At 38.9% G+C, this 22,897-nt stretch overlaps 2 protein-coding genes across 2 annotated transcripts in view; both read left to right on the forward strand.

Annotated features, from left to right (window-relative positions):
- The window catches only part of LOC105398253 (fat-like cadherin-related tumor suppressor homolog), a 104,634-nt gene extending 92,330 nt beyond the window's left edge, over nucleotides 1-12,304 (forward strand). The window contains exons 42-48 of the mRNA XM_048625001.1: nucleotides 234-431; nucleotides 1,181-1,363; nucleotides 2,850-3,293; nucleotides 3,636-3,788; nucleotides 7,812-7,937; nucleotides 8,643-8,771; nucleotides 9,437-12,304. Coding sequence (XP_048480958.1) covers nucleotides 234-431; nucleotides 1,181-1,363; nucleotides 2,850-3,293; nucleotides 3,636-3,788; nucleotides 7,812-7,937; nucleotides 8,643-8,771; nucleotides 9,437-9,645 — 1,442 coding nt within the window. The 3' untranslated portion in view covers nucleotides 9,646-12,304. The remainder of the gene's footprint in view (nucleotides 1-233; nucleotides 432-1,180; nucleotides 1,364-2,849; nucleotides 3,294-3,635; nucleotides 3,789-7,811; nucleotides 7,938-8,642; nucleotides 8,772-9,436) is intronic.
- Nucleotides 12,305-14,379: 2,075 nt separating this feature from the next.
- LOC105394430 (neprilysin-4) overlaps nucleotides 14,380-22,897 on the forward strand; it is a 35,526-nt gene continuing 27,008 nt past the window's right edge. The window contains exon 1 of the mRNA XM_038112176.2: nucleotides 14,380-14,599. Coding sequence (XP_037968104.2) covers nucleotides 14,582-14,599 — 18 coding nt within the window. The 5' untranslated portion in view covers nucleotides 14,380-14,581. The remainder of the gene's footprint in view (nucleotides 14,600-22,897) is intronic.

Genomic DNA, 22,897 nt, shown 5'->3' on the forward strand with positions numbered 1-22,897 from the left:
AGTAGCCGTGTCTTTGTGTATTTTACTTTGTTAACCGACTTCAAAAAAAGGAGGAGGTTCTCAATTCGTCGGGATCTTAAAATATAGGAAGAATCCTATGAATTTTGATAGACAGATGCTTATGCCTGGGGAATATCCATTTTCCCTTGAAAACCCACAAACGACAGATGAAATGTCTAAAAAACAGCTGTCACAATGTTCTCCCTACATTACACAAAGCATATAGAGTGTAGAGCCCTGCGGTGAAGGGTCCCTCGGGCCGTCCTGCCGCTGCCGCGGGTACTGGGGCCCGCGCTGCCAACACGACGTGGACGAGTGCGCCGGCGAGCCCTGCGCAGAGGGCGCCACTTGCGTCAACGAACCAGGGGGGTACAGGTGTGCCTGCCCCCCTGGGAAGACTGGGGAGCATTGCGGGAATCCGCTTACTACCGGTCAGTACCCTTGTCTGTTAAAGAAAGAAAGAAAAGGGATTTATTTCGATTTATACACTTAGTTAGGTATAGAGTGTGGAGAGCCCTGCGCAGAGGGCGCCACTTGCGTCAATGAACCAGGGGGGTATAGGTGTGCTTGTCCCCCTGGCAAGACTGGGGAGCATTGCGGGAACCCGCTTACTACCGGTGAGTAGCCAAGAAAGAATGGTATTATTCGATCCGGATAGTGTATCAGTGTGTGAAGAGCCCTGCGCAGAGGGCGCCACTTGTATCAACGAGCCTGGGGGGTACAGGTGTGCCTGCCCCCCTGGCAAGACTGGGGAGCATTGCGGGAACCCGCTTACTACTGGTAAGTAAGAAACAGAAAGAAAAAGAATACTACAAAAAATATATATGAAAAAAAAACAGAAAATAATACAAGGTGCTGTCCAGAGCGTCAAAAAGGCACCAGCTCAGCGTGTGCTGCGGCCAGAGAGGCCACAGCGCTGGTTTTCAGCTGGCCCTTAGTGTACAAGTAGTAAGTACACTAAGGGCCAGCTGAAAACAAGTAAGTACCCGAGTGTCTCTGTGGATTATACTTTGTAAAATATAGGAACCCTATGACGTTTGATAGACAGATGCTTATGCCTGGGGAATATCCATTTTCCCTTGAAAACCCACAAATGACAGATGAACTATCTAAAAAACAGCTGTCACAATGTTCTTCCTACATTACACAAAGTATAGAGTATAGAGCCCTGCGTGTGAAGGCTCCTTCGGGCCGTCCTGCCGCTGCCGCGGGTACTGGGGCCCGCGCTGCCAACACGACGTGGACGAGTGCGCCGGCGAGCCCTGCGCAGAGGGCGCCACTTGTATCAACGAACCTGGTGGTTATAGGTGTGCCTGCCCCCCTGGGAAGACTGGGGAGCATTGCGGGAACCCGCTTACTACCGGTGAGTAGCCAAGAAAGAATGGTATTATTCGATCCGGATAGTGTATCAGTGTATGGAGAGCCCTGCGCAGAGGGCGCCACTTGCGTCAATGAACCAGGGGGGTATAGGTGTGCTTGTCCCCCTGGGAAGACGGGCGAGCATTGCGGGAACCCGCTTACTACTGGTCAGTACCTGAGTGTGTGTGTGTTGCATACTTTGTAAAATATAGGAGAACCCAATTTTATCCAGACTTTTGATAGCCTGATGATCGTAAAGAATGGCGGCGCTTCACTTCGGCCCTTTGCTCCCCAGCGGAGATTGGGAATAAGTATGTAAGTAAGTAAGTTTTGATATCCTGGGGAATAAAGTCCATTTTCCCCATGAAAACCCACAAATGACAGATGAACTATCTAAAAAACAGCTGTCACAATGCTCTCCCTACATTATACAAAGTATATAGAGTGTAGAGCCCTGCGAGTGAAGGCTCCTTCGGGCCGTCGTGCCGCTGCCGCGGGTACTGGGGCCCGCGCTGCCAACACGACGTGGACGAGTGCGCCGGCGAGCCCTGCGCAGAGGGCGCCACTTGTATCAACGAACCGGGGGGTTACAGGTGTGCCTGCCCCCCTGGGAAGACTGGCGAGCATTGCGGGAACCCCCTTACTACCGGTAAGCCAAGAAAGAATGGTATTATTCGATTCGGATAGTGTATCAGAGTGTGAAGAGCCCTGCGCAGAGGGCGCCACTTGCGTGAATGAACCTGGTGGTCACAGATGGCAAGACTGGGGAGCATTGCGGGAACCCACTCACTACCGGTGAGTACCTGAGTGTGTCTGTGTTGCATACTTTGTAAAATATAGGAGAACCCAATTTTATCCTGACGTTTGATAGACAGATGCCTAGGGAATAAAGTCAATTTTCCCATGAATGACAGATGAAATGTCTAAAAAACAGCTGTCACAATGTTCTTTAGCCGTGTCTGTGTATCATACTTTGTAAAATATAGGAGAACCATGAAGAGAACCCAATTTTATTTTATCCTGACGTTTAATAGACAGATGCCTGGGGAATATGGTCCATTTTCCCATGAATGACAGATGAAATGTCTAAAGAACAGCTGTCATAATGTTCTTCCTACATTATACAAAGTTTAGAGTGTGTAGAGCCCTGCGCAGAGGGCGCCACTTGCGTCAATGAACCGGGCGGGTATAGGTGTGCCTGCCCGCCTGAGAAGACTGGGGAGCATTGTGGGAACCCGCTTACTACCGGTCAGTACCTGTAATAAAAGGCTTCTCCGTATACGTCCGGCGTACCCTAGGCACTCAGCCATAAACGTTAATCTGTCTGGTCAACACGGCGACAAATCCTTAGCTAAAGCAAAGCTATCCAATGTACCGATTGCATGTTAAAGCTCTCTAAACCTTTCGTTCATTGGAAGGAGACCCGTACCCCAACACTTGATGGGTTGTGGTAAACAAATACTTTTTCTCAACACCAATTTTCTCTCCAGGAGCGGTGCTATCAGCGGACAACATCGCGTCCTCCCCGGGCGTGCTCTGGCTGTGGCTTCGCTCCGTCGGCTGGCCGCTCTACGCCGCCGCCGCCGCCGTCATCATCTTACTACTGTTACTATCCCTCCTACCACTACTGTGCCGACGCAAGCGACGCGAAACCATCACCAAAGACGTGCCACTAAATAGTCATCTAGTCGAGAAGCTACCGACAAAGATGTCAAATCTAGTAGCGGATAGAAGGGAAAGACCAGCGTCTTGCGCGTGCGAACCACAAGCGTTGAATAATGCGGATACGTTGAGGAGTTATGGCTCGGCTGGTGATGAGCTGGAGGGGATGCCCCCGGATTACTTGAGGAATCTGAATATAGACCCGCCGGACCGCAAGCCGTGGTCCGAGCAGATGCATCTGCACACGTTCACGGATAACAAGATTTATAATGGTGAGTTTTCTTGCTATGTTATTCGTTATCGGTTTCAAAGATTTTTCTTTACTGATGCAAAATAAAAACCGTGGTAAATGTTGTAAAGTACAAACCCCAAATAATTTTGTTTAAATTTCCACTATAATCTAAGGCCAAGCGACTATTTTGATATCCCTCAGCGTCTCACAACGTGTAATACGTACCTATTTAATAAGTCATTCGACAACCAGAACGAATCAATAGAATCTGTCACCCTTTATTTTCATATGTACGCTCTGACTGAGTGTGACTCCGCTTTATGCCGATAGCCATATTCTTCACTCTCACTATTAATTAAACTAACTATCCCCTCTTCAACAGATCTAAAAGGCGTCAAATCAACCTGCCCCCCGTCCCCATCAGCGGCTGGGCGGGCGGGGCGGCGGCGCGGCGGCGGCGGCGACCTGGTGGGCGGCTACCACTGGGACTGCTCCGACTGGTGCGCCGCCAGCCCCGCGCTGCCCGCCATCACTGGTAACTATATGTGATCTTATTATAGTACTGCGGAGTGACAGTTTTTACACCGTTAGAGCTCCCCGCAATACAAAGTATCCAGTCGATTTGAACTGCTCGAGTTGTTAAGAAAACTTACAATTTTGCGGGGCCCTCTGGTAACAGCATTCCGTTGAAGGCACCCTGTGCCAGAAAAATAGTTACAGCAATCCAATGAAAACTCACTATTCTAGCTATCTGCGCAAGACTATTCAGACATCTTGCCGCTTCAAAATATTTCAATATAAAATGTAGTTAAGCGGTGACGAAACGACGTACCTGTGCCACGCCCCTTAAGTATACTTACTTAACAACGTGCCGCTTTCAAGCGGCAAGATCCCTGCGCCGCGTAATTCGCGCCTTAGATTCTTAATAAATACATGATGGATAGTGGCTTCACTACATTACACTTTTCATTTTAGAAATTCTACATCTATTCATCATTCCTGCTAAACATGTATTTGTTTGTGCATTTCCTTACTCATGCACACTGCCCGACAAATGCAATTATATGACATGTAGCCTAAATAAAATAATGTACAATGCATGTTGTAAATCCGACTGTATCAATTTCTTTGATACTAATTTGTACGTAGATAATTTTAAATTGACTTGGGCCAGTTTATTTTTGTCCTCAAATCAGAAACGACGTCTAGCTACAGAAGTAGCTCATCTTATTAACTCAGTTATAAGCATTATAACGAAGAAAACTTGTGTCCCTATTGACACCGTCAGTAGTAATACTGATAATAGTAATAGTACAGTAGATTTAAATTAGATTCCCAGACAACGGGAGAGCATCATAGCGTTGATATAAAGATTGATTCAGTTCACTGCTCTCTCGGCTCAAAACTATTAAAGGACAAGACATTTAAGAATGAATTTAAATTGGTACATCAGAATATTCAGAGTCTTTCTTCTAAATTGTTAGAAATAGAACTATTTTCGGAAAAATTTAACATTGATTGTTTATGTATCACAGAACATTGGTTAGACGAGAATCAAATGATGTTCCAATTGAAAAATTACAAACTTATAAGCTGTTTTAACAGAAAGTGCAACGAGCATGGCGGGTCACTTATATTTCTTAAAGAAAATTGTAAATGTAAAGAACGAAAGGACATAGTTGCTCTTTCTGTTAAACACCATATAGAAATTTCATGTGCAGAGCTAAACAAGTATATAATAGTATGTACCTACAGGCCACCTACTGGTGATTTCATTACCTTTGAGACTGTCATGGAGGATGTTCTAAGGTTAGCTTCCAATAGTAAAAAGGAAGTAATAGTGTGTGGTGACTTTAATGTTGACCTATTAAGTGACTCTCCTAATAGGTCGAAATTACTGTTACTTTTTAAATCATTTAATCTTTTTAATGTCTTTCTGGAACCAACTAGAATTACATCCACGTCTGCCACTTGTCTAGATAACATATTCTGTAACTGTGAGTTTAAAGACAGTAGTGTGATAAATTGTCTGAGGTCAGACCACAGTGGGCAGACCATTACCTTAGTAAACACTGACAAGACAAATAAAACTAAGGTGAGATGCAGACCGATTACTACAAAGAAAATTGACAATTACTTGAAGAAACTAGACGAAAAACTTCCGAAGGTTAAAGTAGATTGCAATTCTAATGAGATGTATACTAACTTATTTAAGATAATAGCTGATGAGTTTGAGAGTAATTTTAAAACGAAGGAAGTTTTGATAGACAATAAAATTAAATTTTGTGACTGGGCTACAGATGGTATTCGCAAAAGCAGGGCGACATTATATGATCTGTATGAGATGAAAACATTCATACTCCGCCCTGACTTTCAATCTTATGTGAAGAAATATAGCAAAATGTACAAATGTGTCTGTCACTGTGCGAAGACAATTTTTATTAATAACAAGATTAAAGACTCGGCTAACAAATCTAAGGCCATTTGGAATATAATTAATAACGAAACGGGGAAGAATCGAACACGCGAGACTAATTTATCTTTAAAGGTAGGCAATGACATAATAACATCAAATGACGAGGTGGCGAGAGTCTTTGAAGAGTTTTTTACGAACATTCCTTTAGAGACTACTTGCAACCTAGATTCTTCAGCTACATTAGCTGAAACCCTGGCGAAGGAGAACGCACCTTCAACCGATAAGGAATTTAAATTCAGATATATTAATACATTAACTATTATAAAAACATTTAAGTCTTTAAATATGAAGAAAACTGAAGACTTGTGGGGAATGTCAGTTAAATTTGTTCTTTCTATTATTAATAAAATCGCCCCAATTTTGGCTAACATTTTTAATAAATGTATCGCTGAAGGTGTGTTCCCAGATCTTATGAAATTGAGTAAAATTATACCTCTGTTCAAGAGTGGGGATATGGAGGACCCTGCAAATTTCAGGCCTGTCTCGGTTCTTCCAGTTTTGAGTAAAATATTTGAGAGGGTCATACTCAATCAGATGCTTTTGCATTTCAATGAAGCTCGATTGTTTCATAGCCAACAGTATGGTTTTACAAAAGGCAAATCAACAACCGATGCCGGTACTGCGTTAATTAAGCACATATTTGACGCCTGGGAAGACCATCACGATGCTATTGGAGTCTTCTGTGATCTATCGAAGGCGTTTGATTGTGTAGACCATCAGACTTTAATTTCGAAACTGAGATACTATGGAATAGGAGGAAAGGCTTTAGATTTGATAGTTTCATATTTAGACAAGAGGCAACAAAGGGTCGATATTAACAATACTAAATCACAGGGGGCTCATGTAAAGATAGGCGTCCCTCAAGGATCTATTCTAGGACCATTTTTATTCCTCATTTATATTAATGACTTGCCTTTTATGGTTGAAAAATTGACTAATATAGTTTTATTTGCTGATGATACTTCTTTGCTTTTTAAAGTTAAAAGAAGTGAAAATAATTTTAATGAAATTAATTCTATTCTATCTGACATACACGATTGGTTTACCGTTAATAATCTTCTATTGAATTCTAAGAAAACGAAATGTATTAAATTTACACTGCCGAATGTTAGACAATGCGATACTAACATTATTCTAGATGGGAATAAATTGGACCTAGTTAATGATACTGTTTTTCTTGGGATGACTATAGATTCAAAGTTACAGTGGGGACCTCACATTGAAAAATTGGCTGGAAGGTTGAGCTCCGCAGCTTTTGCTGTACGGAAAATTAGACAACTGACCGACGTTGAAACCGCCAGATTAGTTTACTTTAGTTATTTCCACAGCTTATTGTCGTATGGCATTTTGCTTTGGGGTAGAGCCGCTGATATTGAAACTATATTTGTATTACAGAAAAGAGCCATCCGCTCTATATACAAACTAGGTTCCAGGGATTCATTGAGAGAACTATTTAAAGAAATTAACATCCTTACAGTTCCATGTCAGTTCATTTTTTCCAATTTAATGTATGTACGAAAGAATATTTCAACTTTTGATACAATTGGCAGTAATCATGACATTAATACTAGGAACAAGCATAAGCTGGCTTTTCCAGCGATGCGTCTGGCGAAAGTTAATAAATCGTTTTTAGGGTACTGTATTAGATTTTATAATAAGCTTCCAACAGAAGTTGCTCAAATGCCAGAGAATAAGTTTAAGTGTTACATTAAAGAGAAACTCTGTAAAAAAGCTTATTATAAAATTGATGATTACTTAGAGGACGTTAATGCATGGCTGTGATAAGTAGTTAGCTCTGCTCATATTATTATAATAATCATTATTAAGCTTATAAGTACCTATTGTATACCAACTAGTTTTAAGTCTTTTTTTTGAAAAGATGGCTCAGGAGTTTCTTGCCTCCGTTCTTCTCCTTAGACAGAAAGAGCCCCCCCTTATCCGAACGGAGAGTAATTTGTAAAAATTGACGTTCATCAGAAAATTTTATATTTGTACGATGAATAAAAAATTTTGACTTTGACTTTGACTTTGACTTATTTTACACATTTTTACAAACTAACCCCCCTCTTTTCCCCCCTACAGAGGTGACAGTGGGCGAGCGGCGCGACTCCACGTCGCCGTCTTCAGGCCCGCGCCCGCGCCCCCCGCCCGAGTACGACACTTCCTCAGGAATGGGGGACGATGACACCAGATACGAGTTCACTGATGGTGAGTTGCTGGAACTGGCGGCCTGTGGAGCAACGAGCTCGAGAGTACTATGAACAGGCGGGTTAGGAGGCAACTGGCACGCCAAAATTCTGGCACTAGTGCGAGTTTACTTCTTTTCATAACAATAATGGTAAACTGGCATGATGCGAATTATAGGTTCGTTCCAGTTTACAGTCATTACTTTACATTACCTTAGACTGGTGGCCAGAAAGGCCTGTGTTATGGCTCTCCTTGCGAGAGGCCTGTGTCTGGGAGCACTGGACGATTACGGACTGATGATGATGAGTCATTATCGTACCTATATCTATTAAATATTTGGCAACGGGCGAAGGCGCTGGCTAGGCCAAAACGGATTCCAGGACAGATTATTGGCCGGCCTCAAGGAGTTTTTACTTATTTTATATCACTCATTTTTGAATTTTTCTGATTGAAAGTATGTTAAGCAATCAAACGATCTACCTTTAGACATAAACATAAGACATCTCTAACAGATCCCTTTCTACTCATTCGATCTATACAGGGTTTTGCAAAAAGGGTATATTAAACCGAAACCTACATAATATGCAGCATGGTATATCTAAGCCCGAAACTAAAATCAGAATTTCAATATTCACGAAAAAAATAACATTCGGCTTAGTATACCCTTTTTGCAACATCCTGTAGACATAAACATATAAAATCTCTAACCTACCCTTCTCCCCCCAGCCTCCGCCTACCTAGTGCACCCAGACGCCTACCTGCCCCGCGAGGACGACACGGGCGGCGACCGCGACGACACGCTCCGCGCCCGCACCCTGCGCGAGCCGGACGCCGCTAGCCTTATCACCATGCTGGGTACGTTGGGGCTGAGACACTGTCATATGAGATGGGCTAGCACCTTGTATCCACTTGAGCATGCTCAGGTGAATGAGCGCCTGATTTAGCCGAGCCGGTCAAGTAGAGACGCTTGAGCACGCTGGGATTTTCGTCTCCACTTGAGCGGCTAGGCTCAATGAGCCGATATTTCACCTGAGCATGCTCAAGTGGATACAAGGCTTAAAAGGTTTTGCATAGTGCTCCCTGGCATAGCGCAGCTTCAAGAGCGCGACGGAGAACTTTTGTCACGTCTTAATGGCGCCCCGTGCTAGACCATCAGTTAGGTACTACCTACTACGTTACAGATGGCAGCACACGTCAAGAAGACACTTCGAATGCATTGCCGTCTCTCCACTTTTATACATTCAATTTTGTTTAAATTTATAAAAAAAACGTACAGCCCGTAATAATCCACTGCAGGTACTGCCATAATCTCCACGCTTGGCAGGCGGGTTGGAGATATCTCACAACACATAATTTTTTAACATCTAAGACCCGACTACAAATATCTGTCTTTAAATAAATTATCTGCCCTGGCAGTGGATCGAACCCGGCAGCAGTCAGGATCTCTAATCACTCGCTCGTCCGCTTAAACTAAGTTCGTCCATAATCAATCACCACTAACCATAATTATCATCCAACAGAAGAACGCAACTCCCTTCTCGATGACGACGACCGGTCTACCACCAGCGACGCATCAGCACGACTATGCGAGATCGAGGAGTCTGACGCGGAGGAGACCACGCCCCTGCGCGACCCCGGGCCAATCAACTCGCCCCTGCGCGACGCCGGGCCAATCAGCGCATTCGGCTCACGAGACTCCGCCCCCCGCGCGAGGCAAACCGACGTGTGACGTCATCAAACGACTGACTAGCGCTAAGACCAGCGGTGGGAACGGGCCGGCTATGTCTTGCCTTCTCTCTTTGTGAACTGTGTGATACTTGACTATTGTAACGCTCTGAACTAGGATACTGTTTTGAGAAATGTTGGAATGGATAGCACACGTTGTTTGTAAGATATTATTGTAGACTTATTGTTGTTTTGTTAACTGGGAATCATATCCCAGTAAAATCGTGTGCGGACAAAGTGCCATAGCAAATCTGAGTCAACACTTTTTACATTTTCTAGTAGCGAGTTTTCTCAAGACAGTATTCTTGGCCAGAGTGTCCAACCTCGCATTTATATCAGGCTGACAGTTTCTTAACATGTACCTGACTAGTACCGTTGTATTAAATATGAACAAAAGCCGATGCCGGTGTTCCACTGCTATCCCTGCTTCCTCTACTTACTTTAAAACAGATTTGAGTGAGGGGGATAGCGTTGTATTGCTGTCCCATTCACTCAACAGCTTTAAAGTAAGCGAGGATTGTATTGTGCTTACTCTCGCAACCGCCTCGGCAGCCATTGACCAAATACTCGAGTCATAATAACTGTATTACCATGACGATCTCTCTCGCAATGTATTCATCACAAATATTTATTCACACTGGTTGACCGAAGCGGTTGTGAGCGAAAGACAATTACCCTTACCCGTAGTATATTACTACCCCTAGTATGTAAGTTACGTTATGTACCTATATATAGCTCTAATAATAAATAATGTAGATAGGTAGTCAAATATTGTGTATAACTAACTGTATAAAGAATGATATTACAAATTTGTAATTTACTTAAAACAGTATGAATTGTGCTAAGTATGTAATTTATTTATAATGATGCATTTATTTAGTAAGCACGGTGATTTGAATATGACTTTGTTAAGTTTGATTTGATCCATCGCACGTGTAGGTATCAATGTCATTATTATTCATGTATTAACATTTCATTATGATTGGGAGTGAGTCTATAATGTTGATAAAACATTGATCAGTGAGATTCGTTAGTAAATGTAAGTAATGAAAGAATGACTTTTTATACGTATGTTAAACATGTATGAATGATAATGGCGAATATGATGAAATTATTGTTTCAATATTTGAATGACCGCGCTTACTAAACTAACAAACTGTTGTGAATGTCTCTACATATTGACAGGGTGCTTCGGATATAGGAAAAAAGGCTAAATCAAACGCATCAATGTCGAATGTAGTCCCTAGACTCCTAGACATAAGGCCCTACCTTAGCCTATAGATATAAGTTTTTATGGAGAAGATCAGTAACAGTGGTATTATCTCACATGCAAAAATTTCATTAAAAGTGTGTCGATTTACACTCATTTAGATTGAAATATAAAAGTACTAGGTGTAATTTTCATACGTAAAAATCACATAAGTAATTAAAAAATACAGAAGTATTGTAACTTACATAAGTATAGATTTGTAAATCCCACTGTAACTGAATTTCTAGTTTAAAAGCAACACTACATACCACAAGTACAGAAAACTTATAAGTACATAATCATAGTAAATATTTAATTGTAATAGATTAGCCGATGGATTCGTCAATCCCTGTCTCTCTACTAACTCATATATCTGACTCTCTGAGAGGGTGTAGGACCATTGCATACCGACCGGGGGCCCTACTATGATATGGCGATTATGAAATGTCTGCCGTGTTGCCTCTAGCTATTTCAAATGGTTAACCACGTCTTCCGCACATCCGAATGAGCGTTGTCAATAGTGCTATTTATGAATATGAATGTAAGGATTATTTTGAATGTAAATTCGTTAAGTTCTCAATGGTACTTCTTCTATAGGGTCTTTACTACCCTGTTTTCGCTTTGAAACGTATTGATCGAGGGTTCATAGTAGCGGCGCCGCGACGGTCGGACCACACACAGTTTCCACCCGATGTTTTCCTCAAACATATAACTTACTAACTTAATACTTTATACTAACATTAAAATGGTGCTCTGATTATAGATTCATATCATAATTATAAACTATGCATTTATAATACATTCTCCTCGTAGATCCAAAGTGATCGGGTAAGGATTCTATTTTTTATATGTAAAGAAAGTATAAATGAGTATATCATGTCGTTGGACATTGACCCGTCAACAGTAAAATGAGATTTTAGGATTATATTGTAAAAACGCCTAGTTACCTACTTTTATCTCATAAAATCTGCTCATATCGATTAATCTTCAAGAATTTAATTAGTTCGTTCTTCTAACGCTGCGATGTGCGGCGCCACTGAGCTTGAGCTATGAATAATCTAAAACCTCATTTTAAAGTTGACGCGGCCCATCCCTTCTTCCCTTGTGCTGTAATCTTTTTCACAAACATTGTGTTCAGTATAAGAAAAAATGCAATTATTTATCGCATGTACATAGAATGTATTGATAGAATTTTTAGTAATTTAAAGTGAAGCTAATACCCATAATATGCCATATTGTCTGAAAAGTTTAAGGATCTTCTTGTTTATGACTTAACCGTATATTAAATGTGCACCTTCCAGAATTTAGTCTACCAACGTACCCAGCAACTTTGTATTATTTATTGTATCTAAAGGAAGACCAATAGGATTTGTATTTATTTTAATGCTTTTAGAAATATAAGAATGAAACTATATTTTTTCTTTTTTTTTATAGTCCCTAATATCTAAATTGTACATAGCTGTGGGCGCGTACTTTAATAAAGATTTTAGGAACGCTTATAGTCACGGCATAAAATATTAGGTATACGGGGTGTTTTGTTCACGTCAAACTAATAAAAGTTTCTGCACAGTCGTCGGTAAGTAACTTACAAAAATACAAAGCTACACATTGTCTTTATCATACATAATGTACATATCATCAACGAATTGCTATAACTATTATTCAGGCACAGTTGAACATTGATTATGTTGTTAGTTATTGCCGCAATAATTGTACCTACTAAGCTATTGTAAGAAAATATTTGATATACTACTTATAGGATATAGAAAAACTAAGATCATAATATTATAAAACTGCTACAGGTAGGTATGCAGCACATAATCTTCACCATCACTAAGAAAGACACAATAGGGAAAAACCACAGTTTTTACTTAACTTAGGTTGCGAATACGAGTAGGTACCTATTCAGCTTTTGTTTATAAAAAAAACATAAGTACATATGAATTGAGATCCTCCCCCTTTTTCGAAATCGGTCAAAAAGAAAATATTCGTGATGCATATCTGATTCTCTTTCGTAAGGAGTAACTCATAATAATATATTTATATCGATCCGTTATGACGATGGTAGGTAGTTACGCGTCGACTATCTAAGGCAAAGTTACTGTGTCACTAAACCCACTAATGCCAACAAACTCTTGCCCCATATAGGAAGGTGACAAGACAAATGGTCAAGTAGCGGTTCAAGAACTGAAGTTCTAATCTATCTATTCAATTATTTTGGCGTAAGGCTCATTCGACTGGAACCTTTATGCACATCTAAGGTGTAAATCTCCTAGCTCGGACCGTTTATGCTGGTTCTATAGGGTGGTAGTGGTGGATTCACTCATGTAGGGTCACTATTACCAAACGCTAAACTTATTTAAAATTGTATTTAATTCAAATTTTAAATACCTACATTTTGTACCAACTGACAAACGTTTGACAGGCTACTAAATACGTTTAGCATTAAGTGAAATTCCACCCTATTGCTGGAAGAGTAAAGTGACTCAGTAGGTGCCTATGTCGTGTATTATCATCATGTTTACTCATATTACCTACGCATTTTGCAAGAATTTTACAGATAGAATTCCAGTATGTATATCCTCACCTGATCCTCAGCCACAGTAGGTACATCCTAATATTTCGGTAAGTACTGAAATAAGTAGGTACATATCTTTAGTATCTTTTATGCACGTATTGCACTAAGTCTAGGGTGTTGACATAAGAGAGATGGCTCACCTACTGTGCAACAATAAAGTCCTGAAAACGGAAGTGGATCCTATAAGTAAATGGTTAAAGATCATATTTAATCGATATGTTATATTTATTAGGTGACAATCCGTTAAAAATCCATAATCAATCGGTATTTTATTTATAATTAACTGACAATCATAATTTTTTTTTAGCAAAATCGCATTATCGCACTTTTTACTGTCAGGACTTTATAGTTCGACTGTAACTAACTCGTTACTCGTGCTAATAACATCACTTTTGGCCGTTCGGAAAATTTTATCGGCATTTGTGACTTTTTACACGAAGTACCTACCTACCAAGGCGAGATCTTTATTGCAAATTTACAAAACCTTACTATAAAAACATTCACTGCCTTATTTTCAAATTCTGATTTCAGTTTTGGGCTTAGATATACCATGCTCCATGCTGCACATGTAGGTTTCGGCTTAGTATACCCTTTTTGCAACACCCTGTATTATCAGTATATCTGTAAGCAGCCCTTATAAAAACTTGCAAAATATTTTCCGTCAAAGAGTTAGCTAATGAATTAAAAAGTAATCAAATCACAGCGCAACCAATGGACTGCTGAAATAGCCCCGTGAAACTGACATAGATTCGATTCTATGTTGCTTCATCAGTTCACCTTCGGTTGCCTTCACCTTTACAGCTACAAGGGTTCGCAGTTGCCAGGGGTTTGCAGTGGTGGTGGGCATTAGTTGGCTGTTTGCACGCGGGTCGTTGCACCTCATCGCGGAAGCAAAACCACAGCGGCTTGGATGCAGCGGCCATTCCCGCGCCTACACAGCGCATGCGCGGTTTGCGTCGAGTGGCGCGAAAACTTCTGTCGTCTTCAAAACTTTTTTCTTTAATAAAAACTTTTTCTTTTTCCGAACTTTATAAACTTTTTTTTAAATTAGAAAAAATAGTTTTAAATTAAAAGTTTGTCGGTGTGTTTTAGTGATTGTGTTAAAGTAATTTTATGAAGATGAAGTATAAGGTAAGATCAGCTGATAATTTTATTTATTTATTTACCTGTGAATGATTCACCGAGAATCCTGTGTACCTACCTAATGGAATCAAATAAAATTAAAAATCTATCATAATTGAGTTCACGACTTGACGATGAGTTCTAAAAATTTAGGATAATAGTTAAATACTTAAGTATATAATCTCACACAACGATACAAACATAGGTACAATATACAGGTCAAAAAGAGAACCTAACTAAGTACCTATACGTTTATTATAAAGCCGATAAAATTATTAAGGATGCAACTTTGCCGTAAGTATCCATTATTTAAAATAGCGTAAAATTCTTCATATTGTTTCTGGCCGGTAACAGCACTGGCCGGTTATCCTGTTAAATATTTTAGTCTTCGCTTATCCGTCATATCATAACTACGTTGTGAAAGTTTCATGTAACTTTATAGGTACTTACTTACCTTCTTTGTAATTAAAAGTGTATACAAAAATTTTAAAAAAATGCAGAAGCAACCTTAGTTTGGTTATGAATAGGAAAAGATAACACAGGGCTCTGTGACCAGCGGAGAAGAATTATGATTTACAAATGTCTGATGATCCGATAATAGCCGAAGTCTCGAGGTGGTTAACAGGAAAAAGACAGAGAACTCAGGTACCTAGGTAGTTATAAGAAAGTTTTTTATTAGTGAAACTAAATAAGACCTTCGCTACGATTGTAATTGTTGTCGTAATTATTGAATGCATCTGTGACTAGACCTTGATAGCGCTGTGTCGTCAACCACATAAAAATTACCAATGAAAAAAACAAAAAAAAAACAAATGAATTTGGCTTGTGTACAATTAATATACTTACTTTACTTCATAATAAATGGTTTGAGTTACTTTAATTTCCTACCTTAAATAAATTTCACTAAATAAGTTTAAAAAAAAACTGAAGTTATTAAAAAACGTCACCTACATGGTGGGAATTCACTAGTTGTACTCTAAGTGTGGGTTGCACCATTTAACTTTAACTATTACAAACGTCAAATCCCTTGACGAGAGAGATCAATCTTCAAGAGATTTGACGTTTGTTATAGTTAAAGTTAAATGGTGCAACCCACCCTAAGTGTTAGGTAAAAATAAATCCTACATTTTAAGTCATTGTCAGTCATCAATGGGGTACACCCGAGACTGCGTTGTTCTATGCATCAATGCCATCATCATAAAACAATCGTAAAATTATATTTATGGAAATTTAGGCAGCTATTCCTACCTGCCATATCTTGAAGATGTTGATGTGACCTCTGGCTCTATTCTCAACATGGGTAATACCGACACTAATTTAACAAAGTTATTATAAGAAGCATGTCATTGTGTCATTATAATACCTACAGCTACACTCTGTTGGATTCTATCTTATATTACGCACATCATATTATATATTATGGCACATAATCTTTACAAAATATATCTAGGTACTCAATATACAGTATGATAGAAAGGGTTAGGTATGTAGTAGCCCGAAAGGATGGGATTCAGGGGGCTATTCTGAATAACAAGTATAAGTGCCCTGAAATTATGGATCAATCAAAACAATATTTTCACCAATAAGTAATTAGTGACGGCCGTACTGCTCTGGAATGCTCTTCCTGAGGAAATAAGACGTGCACCTTCTGTGGCTTCCTTCAAAGAAGGGGTCAAAAGGCACTACCTAAAGTCTCTGCCTTAGTTGAATATATTATTGCTGTATATCATGTATTATTCTGTGTAGGTATATGTATTGTATATATAGTATCATATGGGTATATATATATTTTATTTATTTTCTTGCTTTATTTGTTTATTTAGTATATGTAGTGTTTAAGTAGTGTATTATACTCTTGCACCACAACTACCTCTAATCCTATTTTTAATTTATATAACTCTCTTCCATCCAAAGGTTGTCTGGTAGAGATTGCTATAAGCAATAAGGCCGCCTTTTAGCACTGTTGTTATTTTTAAGTTTTATTTTGTATTGATTCTGTTTTTTTTGGTGCCAATAAAGAGGATTGTATTGTATTGTATTGTAATTATGTCCGATTAGTTTATCAGACACCGATAGGGTGGGTCGCCTGCAACAGGATGACAATTAGCATTTATGTAACAGAATAAGTTATAAATTATCTGAGAACGGGGTTTTCCTTGTTGATACTTCAAACAATATCTAACAGCTATGCATTTAATTTATAAAAGTGCCGTGCACGTGAATTGAATCACGTGATAGAGTTTGTAGATAGAGAGAAAGACAAGATTTTTTTATTTATTCTGTCAGTCTCACATTTATAAGAAACAGTTTTAAGAAACGTTCAGGTACGTACCTGTAGCTACTTACTATGTCTGTAAAATACACCTATTCAACGATTCATAATTAGATCACAATAAACTGTCTTCAACTACTTACATAACAAAAAAAGGCCGCAGTTTTTTTTTATGACGCATCGTGTGGAATTGTAGGTACATCATTATAAAAACAAATTATAATCATGCTGGTAGCTAAAAAAATATGTAGTTACTTGCACTACAGCTACATCTAAAACAAATTCATACCCATAGATAAGTACATTTTGAATGGAAAATATTTAAAAAAACGCATAAGGCATAAGATCTCCGAATATAAAAAAAAAATACCTACCAATATCTGCATGATTTCTTATTTAGGGTCATCATGTATGGTACTCATGGTACAGACGTGCCCGTTCGTTGCTCTGATAACATTTATGCATCTAACTGTAACGTACAATTGTTCATATCGCATCCTTTGTCACCGCATCAAGGTTTCGGATCCCGTTAGGTAAGTGGTGTACTTACTTAGTAAAATACGTATAACGTCTTATTTAATACATAACGACCGAATGGTGTAGTGGTTAGTGACCCTGACTGCCATGCCGAAGGTCCCGGGTTCGATTCCCGGCTGCGGCAGATATTTGTCAAAGACAGATGTTTGTACTCGGGTCTTGGGTGTTGATATTTATATTTAGTATGTATCTGTCTATGTATTTGTGTAGATAGGTATATCAGCTGTCCGACACCCATTACACAGGTTCTGCCTAGATTGGGGTCGGATGGCCGTGTGTGAGATGTCCCAACATATTTATTTATTTATAACGTAACCTTTGCGACGTTCGTTCGTTCTGAAAAAAAAACATCAGCATCTTAAAGAATTTGTGTTACTTACCTAAGTCCATATTAACATTAAACATTTTCATAAAGCAGCACATATATTTTTGTGGTGAAGGTAATTGTCATAACTTGCTGCCGTTCGGAGCCTGATAAAACACCTCCTTATAAATTTAATATCGATCGATAGAGGTACGCCGGTGGCCTGAGCCTAAAAGTATACAGGTGGAGGTTTTAAAATAGCGATCCCTGATGATGAAGGGACCAGTTACATCTGTTATAAATCCGGGGACGTGTTGTGTGTGATGTGTTTAGTAGTGGTGTTTATGGGGATGTGCTGGAGCAGCATGTGAGCTTGAGATCGCTATTTTAAAAACTCCGCCTGTATACTTTTAGGCGCAGGCCAGCACCGTACATATCGTGTGGGTTTGTATGTCAAACAGTTACCGGTAAGACTGTATCGGTAACTACGATCAATGACCTAAGAATTTTGAACAATAAACCTAAGTACAGTTAAGGCCACCATCGGTAAAGGTATTCAATTGTCATCGCGCATCGTCGTCGGATTTGAATTGAAGTGTGGGTGTTGGGGTTCGGGATAACTGTGTGTAGGTACATAACGGCAGTGACTTGCTATAACAATGAAAGAAAGAAAGAAAGAAAAAAACATTTATTTGACACACTGAACAATAAAAAACAGAAACAAAAAGAAAAAGAATACTACAAAAAAAATTATATGAAAAAAAACCAGAAAATAATACAAACAAACAAGGTGGCTGTCCAGAGCGTCAAAAAGGCACCAGCTCAGCGTGTGCTGTGGCCAGAGAGGCCACTTCTTATCATTGATGGTCTTTGTGCCGACTTATTGAGACTAAATTTAATGGTTATCAACGGGTGTGTGGCCCGAGTTCGTACAAACATCAAAGTAAATAAATATAATATAGCATACCTACGTGTTAAAATAATAGATAAAATAATCGTGATTTTAACAGTGTGAAACAAACAAATTAAAACAAAAGACTACACTGTAGCCATCACGTAACCAAAATATTTCAGCTACAAATGTGTGTAGTTACTTTTTTAGCCGTGATGATTCACAGGATGTCAAAATTACAATTGAGCAACTAAAAACTATGGAAAACATGCCCCAGTTTAGCATTCAACACAATTGAAAGTTAATCGACTAAAAATGTCAGCCGGCACGGGCGTCCGCTTCACACACGCTTCACAAATGGTTAATCCTATTTTCATATTGCGGTGTTATTTGCTTACAGTGTGTGTAGTAAATAGCAGGAGAGCTCAGTTTCTCACTTCGTTATATTTGGCTAAACAAGAACTTTAAGGCCTAGGTACGAGTACTAAACGATGATTAAAATGTAGAAGATAGTTAAACATCTAACTACCTACAATTATATTTTTTGTGACTACATTTGTTTTTCACGCACTGCACCTACAGTTAATTATCTTAGCTGTTAACAAACACTTTCAAATGAGAAGTCAGTTGGTCTAATCCCGTTAACACGGTCACCCAATGATAAATAATTAGGATAACATCACGGTAACCTTAGCAGCAAATATAAGATAGGTAAGTAGTTACATGTATAATTATTAACTCATAGGTACGTTTACCCTTTTGTCTTCATATTTGGATTACAATACAAAACGTCTTCCATACTTTCACTTTCTCTTTGTTAGTATAACACTCGTATGCGTTGGTCTTGTTTATAATGTTAAGTGCTAATGCTTGCTCAGAGCTAGAAGTCTAGTTTTAGCGAGTCTAGCTTAGTTACTTCTCAGATGGGTAAACATGGTAGTTTTTTTTTGTTCCGTAACAAAGCGTTAGCATAAACATTGTGCATAATTACAGGTAATGATGATTTAACTTGACGCTGAGGATAGGCACTTATAAATGCGATATTTTGTATACTTGTGTAGGTAAGTCTGGGGGCCTGTTTCAGTTTGTCTGCATAAAAGTTATCGTACCGTAGTTACCTTATTGAAAAAAACTGGTCTTAGTCATAACCATAATTTCAGAGTGCCTGATATTTATATCAATACCTACCAGACATGCAACAATATAAAACTGCGGCGGGGTTACATTTCAACTCTACTATTACTGAAGTTATATAGTTAATTATTTAGAGCCGTGGATTCAACATAAAAAGTTGTACACTCATGTATACATAATACAGAAAGAGCCCCCCTTATCCGAACGGAGAGTAGTTTGTAAAAATTGACGTTCTCATCAGAAAATTTTATATTTTTACGATGAATAAAAAATTTTGAGTTTGAGTTTGAGTTATATCGGTATTTAAAATAGATAATCGTATTATCGTGATAGATGTAGATTTATCTACCTACGTAGGTGCAGTGGTTTACATAAACTATGCGCTTAATTGACTCATCCATTACATCTGTAGCCAACACAATAATTACACTAGTGAGAATACCTTTGTCTCATCGCTCCTCATCGTGATTATAAATATTGTCATGATAGTAGGTTTTTTTTTCAGTTCTGCCTAGAGATTGTATAGGTTAGTCTTGAAACGGAATTTTATCATATACACTCACGGGCAATGAAAAGGTTCCACTGAGAAAAACACAATATTACTCCTAAGCGGAAAAGACTAGCTTAATAATGCCTTCTGCAGCATTATAGTACGTTTAATACAGCATCAGTATATAGCGTTAAGCTAGCCTTTTCCGTTTCGGAGTAATTTGTTGCTTTTCTCAGTGGAAACTTTTAATTGCCCGTGAGTGTATAAATACATACCCTATTGACAGTACCTACCTACTAACCTGCCGAATGTTTGTATAAATACAGTACTATGTTTATAATATACTGCACCGGCCGGCACAATGCTCGGAAGGTAAACAATACCAGCCCTGTAGGCGCCTGCAGCGGTGCCGGTGGTGGACAAACCACTTTCTCTGCCAGATTATACACCAGTCGGATATTCCAAACTGTCATTATCAGCGAGTTTGGAACACATTTTGCATTATCAAGGGGAGAAATTTATTGTTTCCGTAATTGTTATGTAGGTACGAACGAACTAGTCAGAATACATAAGCAATTGCCAAGACAATATTAAATGGTCTTAGGCACATAGTGTGTTGTTTTGTCTTTTAATTACCTACCCAGCATCGCCGTTGTCGATCGGTTAAAAAAATAGATTCACCGCAAGCTCATACTCACAGACTTCATCCTTCTCGAAAGAAAATAAAAACAACTATCCATTGAATAGTACAGAATTGACCCCATAGGACATACCCAGAGATACCTACATCCATAAGTTATATATCTGCTTTTTAAGTTATGAATTTTACAATGGGCATTACGCAATGTAACTTATGGTTGCCCGAGGAAACGAAAGCTCGCGGTGGACGCCGGAACCACTTGACGAAGATAAGTGTTTCGTGAGCTTTTGTGTTCATGACAAAATCAGTCGCAACTTTGACAGGTTAATAAATGTAATTTTACTGGTTTTAACGATGCCAATGTGATGTGAGTTTGAGCCTCAGGATAAGTTGGTAACGACTGTGTCTAATAACATATGGGATAAGTCTCTCTAATTTGTAATTGAAGCTACCCGGCGTGCTTTGGGAGAGGCCTACGTCCAGCAGTGGACTGCTATAGGCTGATGATGATGATGATGATGATCGGATGACGAAGAGATTAGTGACTGGGCACCGCTTTGCCGAAGGTACTGGGTTCAATCTGAATTTGAAGACATAATTAAGTACATTATTATTCTCGGGTCTTGTGTTGTGTGATTCTTCAACCAAGTGTCGAGATTACGTCAATATTCCTCCAGACTTTGAGGAGGCCGAGGGCCTGCAGTGGTATAAACGTCTTATGTTCGTTTGCGTTAATAAGTTTATCAGCGATGGGGATGCATTATTAATTGATCATTTTAGGTGGTAAACAGACTAGGTATATGCAATGTAATGTTAACCTCCGACCTACGATCCTCTCACAGACTATACTGTCTACCAAGTTGCTTGCGAGCTTTCTATTGAAATAGCTGTAAATATAAACTCTTCATTGTATATAGGAGTCATTTGCAGTAAAATTTGATGGGAAAAGCAAACACTGCTTTATCAACTTTATAGACACTAAAAGCTGATTCCATGATGCATTTAGCTATAGGCCTAACTAGTATGACATAATGTAAATGGGCACTTACCTATCGCGTGACCTAAGTAAGTAAAAAATCATACTATACTATTACTTACGGGTTCTCAGGTCCGTCCACCAAAAAAATATTGACGTTACAGCTCATAGGCAACTTAATTATTATATAGAGTCTCACACCGTTTCAATTATAACTTAGTATAGCTGAACATAAAAGAGTAGAGAATAATTGAGGGCGTGGCAATCTAAGAAAGTGGCCACACTATTATAGTTTAGAAAACGGACAAAAGTATCACGATACTTTAGCAGAAAAAATCAAAACGAGAAATGTTTCAAATATTTACTAATTATAAAATGCCACTTTTTGGGGAGGTTTATGTTAAGAGAAGAAATTAGTAGGGGAGAGGGGGGCAGTATTGAATGAATTTCATTAAATCAAATCAACTGTAATTTTTATTTCATTGTGTATTTCATAATGAATGAAACACGTGTTGGTTATCCCATTATGTAATTACTATAGGAGAAAAGTGATAGTATCACACATCGATATTTTATTACAGTTTTTTCTTGCTCAGGAAAAAGTTCAAATGTGCCCCGGCAATTCTTCTAAAACTGTGTTTACCGATTTTCCTGCAACAAATAATTTAATTGGTCAGAAAAGCAGTGACTTGCAAATTATTATGTCTGGGGAATTTATACCGACTCTTACACTGAGTTGCAGAAAGGATCTTTAAGTTAATGTCGGCATTAAATGTATTGTTGCCTTGCTTTGACAGTATACGACAGAAAGAGACAGACATAGATTTAATGTCCACATTAGCTTAAAGTCCCTTTCTGCAACTCGGCATTACATATTCATACACATATTTTTACAATAGGTACTCTAACACGGAGAGACCGACACACATAGACACCTACAGCTGTAAAACTTATCGATACCCTTTTTGAGTCGGGGGTTAGTAAAAAAGTATCTAGACCTGATGTTTTGACAACATTAGCATCCAGACCCTGATGTCATGTAACGTTTGACACTAGTATTTT

This window comes from Plutella xylostella, chromosome 13, assembly GCF_932276165.1.
Source record: "Plutella xylostella chromosome 13, ilPluXylo3.1, whole genome shotgun sequence".
Taxonomy (NCBI): domain Eukaryota; kingdom Metazoa; phylum Arthropoda; class Insecta; order Lepidoptera; family Plutellidae; genus Plutella; species Plutella xylostella.